Source organism: Mustela nivalis, assembly GCF_964662115.1.
Source record: "Mustela nivalis genome assembly, chromosome: 12".
NCBI classification, from domain to species: Eukaryota; Metazoa; Chordata; class Mammalia; order Carnivora; family Mustelidae; genus Mustela; species Mustela nivalis.
This window is the reverse complement of record NC_139031.1, coordinates 4765134-4780067: the sequence shown is the minus strand read 5'-3', so window position 1 is coordinate 4780067 and position 14934 is coordinate 4765134. Positions and strand designations below refer to the sequence as shown.

The 14934-nt window shown below is 40.6% G+C and overlaps 1 protein-coding gene across 34 annotated transcripts in view; it reads right to left on the bottom strand.

Moving 5' to 3' along the window:
- The window catches only part of KMT2C (lysine methyltransferase 2C), a 271671-nt gene that overhangs the window by 103570 nt on the left and 153167 nt on the right, over positions 1–14934 (bottom strand). For all 34 annotated transcript variants that reach the window (XM_082693396.1, XM_082693371.1, XM_082693402.1 and 31 more), the window contains 4 exons: positions 10497–10668; positions 8467–8581; positions 956–1125; positions 351–502 (listed from right to left, as the gene is read on the bottom strand). In XM_082693396.1, the coding sequence (XP_082549522.1) occupies positions 351–502; positions 956–1125; positions 8467–8581; positions 10497–10668 (609 nt within the window). The remainder of the gene's footprint in view (positions 1–350; positions 503–955; positions 1126–8466; positions 8582–10496; positions 10669–14934) is intronic.

Below are 14934 nucleotides of genomic sequence, written 5' to 3'. Positions count from 1 at the left end.
CAAGAGTATACTACTAAAATTACCTGAACAAAATTTTGGGCTCAAAAGATATGAACTAACATTTAAGAAAGACCTTATAAAACTAACACTTATTTGGAGTGAAAGAACCTAGGTTATAAAGCACAAACTAGGTCATGTGGCCAAACGCTGACCACTTTGCACCGCTGGTTCAAAGAACACGACTGGAATATGGCACACCAGGCCTGGGATTCAAGTGAGTACGAAAATTAAGAACAAGATGGGACCTGATACACAGGATTCCCTCATCTTTACTAAAATAATTTTATTGGAGACTGGTTGGCACAACATCAAAACAAAAAAACAAAACACCCCAAAACCCTCAAGTTTACCTGCAGTGACTTCGGCCATCTCCACTCCATCGCCTGCCTGTAAGGGACCCAGCTCCGCGGCTATGTGTTTACAATACGTGCAGATGTACTCTTCTCTGGACTGAGAATCCAGCTCATGATCTGTTGCCTTGTCACATTCTAAGTGAACCCATCTGCAGTGATAAATATATTTAAATGAAATTTTCTAATTTAAAGACAAGTTACTATCCAGGGAAAAAAGAGGCAATTGCCGAGAACTGAGTATAGGAAGGGTTAAGGATGACAGAAGTGAAGTTACAGAGGTTGGCAATTGGTGAAGGTTCTAGAAAAGGAACTGGCATTTTCAGAGGTCATTAAAGGTGTTCACAAATTTTTACTGCCTTATTTTTAAACCATTTCCTCCCTACATTTCCCTTTAATGCTCATTTCTGGTCTTTTGACTATTCACTTCCTGATGCCTTTCAGACTCATAAATATGTAATTTAATTTCATCTTTAACAGCACTATGTACCCAAAGGATCATTAGAGTGATAAAAGCTTGGAACTCAAAGAGACACGGTAGTGCAGATGATCACATGGATAAGAGAACTGACCAAAAACTCAATGGAAGAACTGTATCTTCTTACCTTTTGCACATATTACAATGAAGCATGTCTTTCTGCAATTCTGGATGGTAGCACTTCCCACAGAAAGGACATAAGTTATCCTGTTGTTGGTAACAACTGTCACATACCAAGCAATTGTGGTGCCACTGAGAACTAGATCGTGTGCCACACTCTACACATATTCTGCAATTCTAAACACCAGAAAAAATGAAAACAGAAAGTCTGTTATGCATTTGTATTGCAGTTCTGGTGTGAACCTTTCTGAAATCAATGAAACATTTGTACATTATACAATAAGCTTTAATTTTCATGACACTAATTTAGGGTATATGTTTTTGAAAAAGCAGTGTGTTTTGAACATCTGATGAGACATCATTCAATTTGCACTAAAACCTTCAGGAAAACATAAATAGGGAAGGAAGAAAACCAAGAACACAACAATCCAAACTTCAAAAAGAAACATATCCCAGAGTCAGGAAGTAGCTTATGGAGAAAATAGCTTACGCGGGGATAAGTCTATTGAACTCTGGATTGTGAAAACAAACTGGTGCTTCTAACTACTTCATTTGCTGGTAGGTAGCTTAGGAACTAAAAACAGGAATTCAAACTCAAGAACTATCTCATGACCCACTCCAAATGGCCTGGAGTCCGAAACTGTGAGAAAAAAAAAATGCACATTTTGAGGAGCAAGATATTCACATGGTCTTAAATATCTTCTTAATATAGTATCTTAAGTATCTTCTTAAATGTCATATAATGTTCCATTAATTACAAGGGGGGGGGGAAATGGAGCAATTTGACAACAGCATGACCGAATTATCAGAAAGCACATCACATATGAATGAGGGTGAGACAAGAGGCACCCTGACAAGGGCACATCATCATCTGGCAGTTTTCTGGCCAACAATGCAAAACTCCATATAACTGTGAAGAAATAGCCGACAAAGACAAAGTGAGAAAAGTTCAATTTGGCAGAAAAAAACGCAGGTATGTGGGGAAGAACGTTATTCTTCAAAAAATGTCAGCATCAAAAAGACAAGAGTAGGATTCAGGAAATTTTCCAGATTAAAAGAGTCCAAAGTGAGAACTAGATACAAAAGTTTACCCTAGAGCACATCTTGGAATCTACATGGGTGGCGGGGAATGCTATATGGGATGTCAGATCAAGTGACGAAATTGAAATATGGGTAACAGGCTAGATGAAAACATATTAAGCTGGTAACAGCACTGGGATTACGTAAGGACATCCCTATCCCACTGAAGCGTTTAAGGCTAAAGCGGACACAGTATGTGGAACTTACCCTCAATGGTTCTGGGCCAAAAAACAGAGATGGGAAAGAAGAAGGAGAGAGAAAAGGGGTGCACGCAATGACACTGAAACCCTAACAAAGATAACGGTAAATGGCATATGGGTATTTTTATTTTTTTCAACTTCTAAAGTTTGAAAATATTTTTCAAAAAATTCGTGATATATACCAACACACAAGCATCCTTGACAGAGAAACAGGAAAAAGAAACCTACCCGACAATGGTATAAAACAAAGTTCCTGAAAAGATGACCCTTACTTCAGTGTGAGCAGCCTCACTAGTCTGACACCCCCACACAGGCAGACCTATTTGCCCACGTTCATCTCTGGCCCCTCCCCAGTGTCTGACACACAGCTGGTCTTGGAATGTTAAATAAATGAACGAATTATGACTAAAGACTATAGACATCTATGAAAGAATTTAACACCAGAGGAAGAGGGTCATTCTTCAAGTTACTCAGTGAATAAGCCTTCCTATGAAAAACTCCAGGATAATTCTTGGGGCACTTAATTTAGACATTACAGTGGACACCTTACAGGCATCAACTCAGTAAAGCCAACTCCCCTGTGAAGTATGTTCTAGCAACATTCTCTGCAAGGAAAAAAAAATGGTTTAAGGAAGTCAAATAATTTGCCAAAGATCTTGTATTTAGTAACTGGAAAAGTGGAGATCTCACTCCACAGCCTAGTCTTTTACCAATATTATATACTTCGACAGAACAGAATTTTTTAAAAAACACTATCCAGTTGTATTCTTGGCAATATTATACATATTCAGTCACTGCAAAAGAGCACAGCAGACTATGACAGAGAGCAAGACAAAAGATAAAAGAAAACGTCAAGAAATAAACTCAGAATTCTGAAGACGTTTTCCCAAGAAAACAAATTAAAAGCAGGAAACAAAGTTATCTAGATGTTACTAAACGTTATTTAAGAGACTGTGTAGATGGCAAGTATTTAAAAAAAAGAAAAAAAAAAAAAGAAAAAGCAAAAGCAACGTTAACCAGCACTTCCTAAGACCTTTTTGGGAGGCCTGACTAGAGACTGATAGCAGTCAGCATGTTCCAGGCAACACGAATTACAGCAGAACCACAATCAGAGATGACCTGGAAGCAAATTCAAAGAACTGACAAAAACACAGATCCGAAAGCCCTTAAGTAAAAAAAAGGATTACAGTTAAGTGAACAACAAAAAAAAAAAAAAAAAAAAAAAAGCGTAGGATTTTTCTTATGTGATACCACAAACTGGGAAAATGGGGGGGGGGGGGGGTAAGTCCCCACAGCCTAAAAAATAAGTTGTAAAACAAAATGATACCAAACCAAGTTCTTATTGTAGTCTAAAGACAACAGACTCTTTCAGATATCTAGGAGTTCAGAAAAACTACTATTCCTTAATGGGACATAACCAAGAATCCAAAAGACTGGGAATTAAATAAGATTGGAACTTATATAGGAAATACTTTTTTTTATTTTGCAAGGAAAAAGTGAGAAGGTTTACAGTCTCAGTTTTAAAACAAAGAGAAAAAAAAAGAAAAGGAAATTGCTCATTTTTCCATTTTCACTGGTAAGTGGGGGAAGAAAATATTAATACTTTCAACATCTATAACTTAACATTCACAAAATAAGATTCTTAATTGCAAGTCACTGCAGAAAATAAAAGGAACAGAAACACAGAAAATCAAAAGTACTAATTTGTCTTAAAATAGCCAAGCATTTCAATTGCAACCATTAATCTAAATCTAATCTAAATTAATCTAAATAGTTAATGCTAAAAATAAATAAGTAGTTAATGCTATTAAACCTTTAAAAAAAATTAAAACGACACAGAAAGATCCAAAATAAGAAAGATGTGAATATATCACATTCAGCTGGTAGCCCAATGCCCTATGAGGCCATATTGTCATACAAACAAAAACAGATGGCTACGCCCCCCACCTGCCCCCCCCCCGAAAGGCATTACACAATGGAGTAACTTTACACTAATAAAAACTCAAAAGCACAACATATCAACACTGACCTGACTTACCTGCTAAATAACAATTTTAGAAATTAGTATTGTTTACAAAAGAAAAAGTAAAACACAGGAGAAACAGGAAAATTGCAGCGGTCAATTTCGTGTACATACTAATATCTTGCAGAATTTAGCTGGTCAGAAAATAAAAAGGACTTCAACACAAATATTACAAGTTAAAGACACTACTTCAAGTATCAAAATATTTGTGAAAAAGAAAATCATTGGGTTAAATACACTTAAAGCAGACGTTAACATGCTTAAGCACAACTTAAAACCCAAAAGATACAGTGATTAGGTCAGATGCACACAGAGATAGTTACAAATACAACATATTTGGTTGCAGCCAAAGCTATAATCAAAGGTAAATTTATAGTCTTAAAAATATACTTTTTTCCTCAAGAAAGTAAGAAAAACGAATTACGAATTCAACTTCCTATTTCAGAGAAGAAAAAAGTCAAGTCAAGGTGCGTGGAGGAGATGGAAGCACAAACGCACAAGCCTGCCGACCCCGGATTCTCCTGCCGCTCCAAGAACGACGAGACACCGCGCTGAGCTGGCGCCGGCCCGCGGGCGGGAAGGAACCGGAACCGCAGGGAAGCCGCCGGCAGCAGCACCTGGCCCGCCCGCAGGCCCCGCCTCCCCGGAGCCACACCTGAGCGCGGAGTCCGCAGGCCCCGCCTCCCCGGAGCCACACCTGAGCGCGGAGCCCGCAGGCCCCGCCTCCCCGGAGCCACACCTGAGCGCGGAGCCCGCAGGCCCCGCCTCCCCGGAGCCACACCTGAGCGCAGAGCCCGCAGGCCCCGCCTCCCCGGAGCCACACCTGAGCGCAGAGCCCGCAGGCCCCGCCTCCCCGGAGCCACACCTGAGCGCAGAGCCCGCAGGCCCCGCCTCCCCGGAGCCACACCTGAGCGCGGTGTCCACCAGCTCGCGCTCCCGGGCAGGAGCCCCCGCCCCTGCAGGCCCCACCCTCCGGCCGCGCCCGCGCCGAACTCCCCGCCCGCCGCCCCAGAACCAGACGAGCGCCGCGAGTTCCAGGTGCCCCGCAGTCGGGGTGGCGGAGCATCGGCACAGGTGCTCGGCTCCCTCCGCGGCTCCTTCCACCCCGTCACCCGCACCCCACCCTCGGGGTCCTCCAGGGGAGCTCGCCCCCCTTTTCCAACACCTTCCTAGCACAGCAAACCACCCGCACCCCGACTCGGCCAGCGCTTCCCTCCCGCCTTCCAGCTTCTGGAGGAAGCCTCGGGCGGGCGCCACCTCACGCCTGCAATCCCAGCAGCCCTGGAAGCGTCCACCTGGAGGCTGACCCCTGCCCCTGGGCTCCAGGGACCATTTCAGGCACCCCACTCCACCTCACCTCTCTGACGCCCCCCGCCAAGCCCCCAGAAGGGCGGTGCACAGGTAACAGCAGCGCGTTTCGGTGCGGGGGGCGGGGAGAGAACCCAGAGATCACAGATGCAGTTTGTTTTCTGAAAAGTGGTAAGTTTCCATAGAAATGCTAACATTAAAAACATTAAAATTTAACCGACCTCCAAGGGTATCACAGTGCAGATTTTAATATCCGCATTTAGCGTCTGTATTTATCATGTTAGCCCCAAGTGCCATCAAGGGTGTACAAAAGATGCAAGATTTCACACTAAAATTAAGGTAAAGAGATGGACGGCATAGGGAACGATGCAGCCTCCAGAGGGCCAGCGGAGGATGCTTGATACACATCGACTGACCACAGTTGAGGGCAAACAACATACCTAACTTAAAGTGAGGAACTAATGTTCCGTATTTTAGGAATAACTGGATTGATTCCCCCATTTCCTACAGATTTCAGTCGTACCACGATGGCGCACTCGTGACCAAAAACTGTACTTAACTGAGTTACACTTCATTACATCTAACGTCGAAGGGCTGCTTGCTGGCACTTTGAGTTCTGATTATTCTGAACTAGTAAACAAGGTCATGGGATTATCAATACTATTTTTATACAAATACAGAAGGCATTCTCTGTATTGGCATTATTAAGCCAAAGGAAGAGCTTACTCACTGAACTAGACCTGAGAAAATACTTTTCTATTAAACCCAATCTTGGTAATTTAGTCTCAAAGAAAAACTGTGTCAGCTGAAATTACTAATTACTTTGTAAATTCTATTTAGTTTTAGTTTTAGTTTTTAAAAGTCCATGTAATTATTGAAGATAAAAGAGCTTGTGTCAAGTTTAATGTCTGTTCTATAAAATTTAGATATTAAAAAAACACAACCAGCTCAACCTGGGGGGTGTACAGAGACAGTCCATGAATCTAGAGGCTTTATATCTATATCATATTACAAAAAGAAAATTTGATCAAGAAATACTTCTTAATTCATCTAAAGAGAAAAGCTGGGGCACCTGAGTGGTTCAGGTCATGATCCCAGGGTCCTGGGATTGAGCCCCGCATTGGGCTCCCTACTTGGCGGGGACCCTGCTTCTCCCCCATGTCCCCCTACCCTGCTTGTGTTCCCTCTCTCAACACTGTCTCTGTCAAATCAATAAAATCTTTAATAATAATAATAAATAGATAGATAGAAAAGCCCTGCTACTCAGTATAGTATGACAGCATAGGGAGGGAGCATCATATATAGGATAAAACACTTTAAGACAGGAAACCTGAGTTTTAGAGTTTTAGTCCCTTTTCTGCTTTTACAAATAAGGAAACCTGGACATTCACCACTAGGGCCTCACCAGCTCTCGTCTAGAATTTACCAGTTTGCTACACAATTTCAAAGGAAGCTTATCAACTACGGATCCATCCTGGAGAACATTTAAAGGAAAGTCACAGTAAATAGTTTGTAAACATCTTCCAAACAGGAAAAAACATTAGTTTTATTCAGTTGAGAATTAAAGATAAGTCTGTTTTATTCTTCTACTTTCACTTTAAGAGTTTAAATACTCTGCTTCCAGGAATGAATACTTCTAAAATATGGTCCTGTTCAGCTGGTGATGTGCTAATAACTCTGCCCAGTAGGTAAAGCTGTCAGCCGACCCACAGGGTTGGGAGATGCGGATGACTGAGCCTCAGTAAATTCCTCAGGATGCGTAAAGACACCAGCATAGAACAACACAAGGTCATAAAGAGGCAAATAACAAAGTAGATGGAGGAAGGGAGAATCACTGACTAAAAGAATATCCAGAAAAAATTAAAAGTAACTGAAAATACATCTTAAAAGTGTCACACCAACAGAAAGACTGATATGGTAAGCAATGAAAAAATGGAAGAATGTCCACACACCTCTCTCAAAACCAAGAGAATCTTTAAACAGCATCTATAAAATAACTAAGTAAATAATCACTAAAACTACCACAGGGGAGGGACAATATACATATGTATATATAATGATTCTAGATATTTAATACCAGTGTATTTATACACAAAAATGTGATGTACATACAAAATCACTACATAATCACCAAAATGTAGTGTATTTTAGTTCTGGGTTTTTCATTAATGGATTTTAAAACTACTGCTCTGCGTTTTGACATCCTCATGGAGCCACTACATTTCTGAGAGCTTCTGAGAAGATGAAAGATAAATCATTCAAAACCAGTTTCTAAGCCATGAAGCACCATACATATGTTACCATGTTCATAACAGCATTTTTCATAATAGCTTAATATTGTAAAGGACCAGATGTTCACCAACAAGTTATCTAATGAACAATTTGTGGTACGGCCACTATTGGGCAATGAAAAGGAATCACCAATGGTATGCACAAAAATATGGCTGATTTTCAAAATAATCATCCTGAGTTTAAAAAGTTAGGGCCCCCCGCAAAAAGAGTATATACTCTATGACGTCATTTATATAAAACTCTAGAAAATGCAAATTAACTGATGGCGAGTGAAAGCAGACTGCCTGGAAGACAAGGGGGGGAGGTGGGAATAGGTGAACAGCTGGAAAAGAGGGGTTCCCAAAGAGCACCATGGATCCCAAAGAGCACCATGGAACTTTCAGGGGTAATGAATTTGGTCATTATCTCAAAGGTGATGATGATTTCATAAATGTACACATGTCAAATTAAATTACAAACTTTAAATACCTGCACTTTACTGAATATCAATTATACATCAACAAAGCTGTTCTTTAAAAAGTTGATAATGTATAGATTTGAATAGGTATCCGATTTGTCTGCTCTATATAAAAAAGAATACAGGTGATATTTTTTTAAGAAAAATAAACAACTTACTTTGCATTTCCAGCCATTGGTTGGTACTGATTTCATAACTGGTTGAAGACAAAAAGTATGATACCCTTTGTCACACGTATCACACACTAGCATCTTGCTATCTTCTCCCGATTGTCTAAAAAATAAGATAGCATTAATGATGCCTTATCTTTAAACTTATGTTTATAACATAAGTAATCATGAGAAGAATCAATCCTAGGAACTGCCCAGTTCATCAATACCTCAGTGTCTTGCTTTGCCTATGCCCAGATAATGACAGAGGTAACCCCCTCACCGATGAGACAGGCGTCCCGCTCCGGCCCCGCAGGATTACCCGTACTGAATGCTCACCTATGGTGGTGAACCTGCTTTAGCCAGGTTAGGGCTCCTGCAGAGGAGGAGGGTAAGGCAAGATGAGGGACTCTGACCTCTACTTTTTAAGTATCTCCGTGAACCTCCTTGCTAGGGGAAGGAGCTGTGACTGACGGGGGACGCCGCATGGGAAGGAACAAATCTTGTCATCAGGAATCGGAAAGACACTGTCATAAAAAGAGGACTGACTCTGGCATCACACCTGTATCTGTATTCAGACTGCTGTTTATCTAGCTGTGTGATTCCTGAACAAAGTAAGCTTAGTCCTCTTGGTTTCAGGAATAAAATGTGAACAGTAAAGACACTGAGAATTAAATATAATTCTGGCTGAAGAGCTTAGAATATCCTGTAAATATTAGTGCTAAATAAACAGCTATAAGAATCATCTTGTAATAGTTACTAAGAACTGTAGTCAAAAACCTAAACGCTTTACCTGAACACTCCCATGCCCCAAAGATTGGGCCCCTGGCCTACGGCATGAGCTCTGCCCTGATTCCTGGCTACGGACCACTCTCAGAGACTAAGACTTTAACTCAAGAGGAGGGAAAGAAACACTGTGGCGTGCAAGAAGAATAGTGAGAGACCCTGAGTCACCCCTGGGCACAGACCGAAGGAAAAAGGAAGATGGGTCAGCTGGCCTCCAGTTCTTTCTTACTCAGTTTAACTAATTCTATATATAAAAATTGCATGTTTTCTCTCTTTAGGTACATGGAAAGATCTTAGAGGAAAAGCAATTTTTCTTCAAGGTCTCTTATTCCTTCCCAAGAAAGTAGGCAGATATAAGCTACCAAATAAATGTTCACTGGCATTTTAATTTTTGCCAAAATATAAAAGCACATCGTCCTACTTATTCCACATAATTGTAAGATGTTGACACTTACTGTTACCAAATTAAATTACAAATAAAACAGACTAATCATGGCAGTGGTGGGCATAATTTCTCCTGTTAGAAAAGTCCTCAACTTGTACACAATTTGAAGACTGCTCTAGATGCAGATAACTTCCCCAAATTATCATGCTAATTAGCAGCAGGAGGAAAAAAAAAATCACAGAAAAGATTGGAGAAATAACCAAAGGATGGAATACAACGAACAGGAAATAACCCTACGGCAACAGCTAAGTGCTACATGAAAACTGTCCTTCTTTTCAGGACTGTGGTGACTAGGATCAACTAAAGGTGTATGTGGGTATACAGATAGATACAGGGATTTGGTTTTGGTTTTTTTAAAAGTAGTCTTAGCATAAACTGTTCTTCCTGGGATGGAAATTCAAACATGTCACCGAACCTTTCACTCACTCTCGTAACTACCTTCCAGAACTAGACGTGTACTTTCCTATTAAATCCCCCCCCCAGGTCTCTCTCAAACACAGTCACTTTATTTTCTAAAGCTCATTTCTTCTAAATGGTTAGTATCATTCATTTAAAGTGTTTGGCAAATTGAAATTTACTTTCTAGGCAACCAGAGGTATTTAAAATTATTAAAATTAGTTTTTGTTTAGACTTGTTTCAAAATAATGTTAATAAATACCTAGTAATTGTTTCAAACATGACTAAGTCAGTGGGAATGAATGCAGCTGCAGAATGAACAATCTTTATCATATAACACAAACCTTCAGAACCTAAGAATAGGGTCTCTCTTAATCTCGATACACACCTTTGAGTTGAAATTAAAACTTACTTGCAGTTCTGGCACACTTTGCACTCAGGACATTGCCAACCTGCACGTTTTAATGGAGTAACCGCTATATCCAGGCACATTCCATGATAGTGCTGACCACAAGTAGTACAAAAGAACTGATCTAAGAGGTCTCCCGGGCTGTCGCACACTGCACAGTTTGCATCTTCCTTTGCTATAATTAACAGTAAAACAATGAAATTGTTGTATAAGAGTTTAATATTTTTCTGACTTTACAATGTAAAAATCACTTGCAGGGAATTTGCATGGTAAATCTTTCAGACACTTGAGGTTATCCACATTGAGCTGATATCCAACGAGAAGAAAGTCTCAGTAAAACCACTGTTACATATTTAACCTACAATTTATTACAGTAAGCTTAATCATATAGTTTTGCATATTTGTGCCTACATCTACCTAAGACCATAAGCAGTTCTAACTAATTTTATATCCCTGGTGCCAGTGATGATGCTGGGCACCTATTTAATGCTCAACATAGGCTTGCGGAAAAGAACCAAATAGGAAAATATCAACTGAGAAATGCCTTGAGGTGCAAAAGTAACCATTTTACTTGGATGTTAAATGTATTTTAAAATTAACAATGTAAGTCAAGAGACAAAATTAAGAAATGTTAAGATCAATTAAATTAAATGCTTCTTAAGCATAAACACACTAACTTTAACTCAGATCAAATATATTTTTTAATACTAGAAAACACTGTATGAAGGAGAACATTAAAGATAGAAACTACATATTCATACACAAACACAAAACTTCGTACACTAGTTCTACAGTCATCTATACTAACTGCCAGCTTGTAAAAAGGTATTAAAATCAACATAATTATGGATATCATCTATCCCTAAATGTAGACTAAAAAAATAGCACTTTTTAAGTTCTTTTACCATCTAAAACAAAAAATAAATGTAAGAATAAACTGCCTTGCCAAGTACACAGCTGAACTCATATTACAATAAGAAAAATAATGTGTTCTAAAATCATACCAATTTGATGATACATGTATGTCTATATCTGACACTTATGTTCTCAATGGTTTGATTAGCTGATTATCTAAAGACTATTTTAAATTGTACATATGAACCTTTTTTTTCTAATTTTTGAAGGTTTGATCAGTTCTCTCTGGTTATAAGCCGTTCTATCTTCCTTTTTCCTTAATCAAGCATCTTGAAACAGACCAATAATCTATTCCTTTTTAACATGGCAAACTGGTTTTACAGGCCGTAGAATTTCTGACAAACTTTTTGTTTTTATTTTAACGAAAACCATTCGCCGTTTGAGGACAGACAGCACAAACCACATTCTAGGATCCCGGGGGCTGCACACCCCCATTCACTGGGCACTGCCTTCATGAGGCTACCAGTGATCTATGAAATCCAAAGTTACTTTTTTGACCTTATCTTATCTGCACATTGCAGCATTTCCATTCCTATCCACTCCCACATGACAGTTCCCCTTACCTTGGCTTCTGTGATGGCAGCTTTCTCCTGATTTCTCCATAGGTCTCCCATGCCTCCCTCTCACACTCCTGTGCTGGCTTGAGTATCCCTATAATTCCTCTAAATGCTGGAGTGCCTTGGGATTTCATCCTATTCCTTCTTTTATAATTTCACATGGTTCCCCTCTGTGATCACACCAACTCCCATGTTATAAAATACCACCATGATTCCCAAATCTGTATCACCTGCCCCAAACTTAAACTACAAGATGTTATGTTCAAGTCTCATGGGACCTCAACAGCCAGATGTTCTAAAAAATACTCAAAACTCACCACCTCTAAAATAAAACATTTTTAAAATCTAAGCCTCTCCCTTTTTTCTCAACCAGCTGGGTAAAGGCAGACACTTTAGTATCACCATGACTCCTCCTTGACCCAACACATCCAACCAGACACCAATTCTTACTGGGTCAACTTCCTATATATCTTTTTTCCTTCTATTTGCACAGTTCAGTTCAGTCCACTCTGCCTTGGTAATTACACTATCTTCTAGATGGAATTTCTGCTTACGGATCTGACCTCTCCCTAATCATCATCTACACACGTAGAGCAAGTTTTCAAAATTGTGAATCTGTTATGCCCTGCTTAAATTAAAAGTTTACCTACACATCCTTTTTCACTCTAAAAGAGAACAAGATCAAGATTTTCCAGTGTAAGGGAAAGAAGCGGGGGAAGCCCTCACCCCTTTCCAATGGAATCTCAGGACCACTCATTGTTCCTGGTGATACCAAGCTGTCTGCAATGCACACGACACACTGTTCAGTGCTGTGTGCTCACATATACTGCTCCCCACCACTTGAAATGCTGTTCCTTTGCGGTGCTGGGCCCTGAGCTCTTTCCAAAGAGGCCTTCAAACCTCTCTGCTCACACACAGCCCTGAGTATCCCAACCTTACGACCCAGTTGAAGATCCTTTCCCCATATACTGAGAGCACACCGTGACACAATCAAGTAATCTCACCAGAACACTTGGAACCTTAAAGGGTAGGGGCCTTGTCTTTTTCAACTTTGTATCCTCAATCTCCTAGCACAAATCAAGTCTTATTAAATATATCTTACATGAAGAACTTCTAAAATCACTTTGAAATGACTCTTTGATCGGCACTTAACATAAGTCATTAATTTAAAAATGGAAATGTCATAAATTAGTTCATTTTTGATAGAAATGACACATTAGGGTGAATTTTTTTTTAATACTAAAAGAGAGTGCCAGTATTTACTCAAGCTATGTACATTTAAAACCTAATCCCTTGTTTTTGCCTATCCTCAAAATTTACAGAAATGGAAGCAAATACAGTACTCTGATCATCAGGTCCTCAGTTCATCTTTCCTTGTAGTTTGGAGGGAACACCGTCTAAAGGCTTCTGTGAAACCTTCCAGAGTTTACTATTCCGCTACTTAACCTGCCACAGCAGCTACTAGTCGTGTATGGCTACTGGGCAACTGAAATGTGTTTATCCAAAATGACACATGCTGTACAATAGAAAATGCACCCCAGATTCTAAAGACTTACTAGGGAAAAAATAACATCAAATATCTCAAAAATGTTATTGCTTACATGTTGTAATACTAATATTTTGGACATACTGAAATATATATTCTTTAAATTAATTATAATTTTTAAACATTTTCAGCATGACCACTAGAAAGATCTGCTCAATTTTCTCACATCATATTTCTGTTGCACAGCACTATTTTATACAGCAAAGCCCGTTCTACAATAAGGTCACCATGTCTAAGATCATTCCTTCCTCCATGAGAGTTTGTGCCAATTCCTTAATGGCAACGCTGTCATGTTGGTCGGTTAGAATGGATGGATCACTAGTAATAAGTTAAACGAAGAAAAACATCCACATGATACACTCAGTCTAAAAACATCTATGCATTATGAAAAAATAATAGTGGAAAAAAAGCACTACATCAAGAAATGAGGTTGGTTCCAACCATTTCCCCAATCAGGAAGAAGATATAGAAATACCAAAGCAGCCTTTTGCAGGTCACGGAAAAATGGTATTACTAGATGGCTTAAGTGTCGTGTCAGAAAGGAGCACTTGGGACGTATACATACATAAATGCCCCACAGACACACGAAGTTTGAAGTGAAGTGAAATTTTTCTTTAAGCAGCTGAAAAGGCAGAAGAGACCGAGGGAAAGACTGAAGCTAAAGCCAAGTTGAGAGAAGTCAGGAGCCAAGTCCAGGTCCGTCCAGCTCTGCAGACCATGCTCTCTACTCACCGAAACGTGCTCCCGCTGGCGGGGCAGGTATGCTGGAGAGTGTCCGCACAGGCACAAAGTAAGAAGGAAAGTGCCCGCAGAGGCAGAGAGTGAGGAAGCTGCGTGGCGGAGGAGGAGCGAGAACAGAGGGAGAAACAGAAGATCAGCTCTGGACGAGGTCACACCCTGTGACCGCTGTGACCAGAGAAGAGACGGAGGAACAGACACAACACTGAGCCTAAACGAGAAGACGCTGTGTCAGAGACACCTGGTCGTGCGGGAAGGTGAGACTACGGATGCGCGACAAGAGTCCAACTGGCGCCAGACCGCACCCGCACAGCCCTGCCACTGCCACGCACGCCCCGGCACCTGCCAGCTCGGCTTCCGCGACCGGCAGATCACGGCGCTGCGCCACGCGGGATCTGCAGCAAGAAACACGAAGTCACGGATGGTGTCCGGAGAGGCGGGCCCACGGAGCAGGCAGGCAGGGAAGCAGCTCAGAGACTGACAGGATGTAGGGCAAGAGAAAAGTAGCTGGACTCGGTATCGAGAGATACAAAGACGACCACGAAAATGAAGTAGAGAAGTTAAGGTCGAGTGATGAAAGTCAATGCGCTGGGGACAAGGAGGGCATGAGGAGATCCGGCCCACCCACGTTCGAGCCTTCAAAACCTCCCCCCTGCAGACAGAGTATCTTGTTCACAAGACCGAG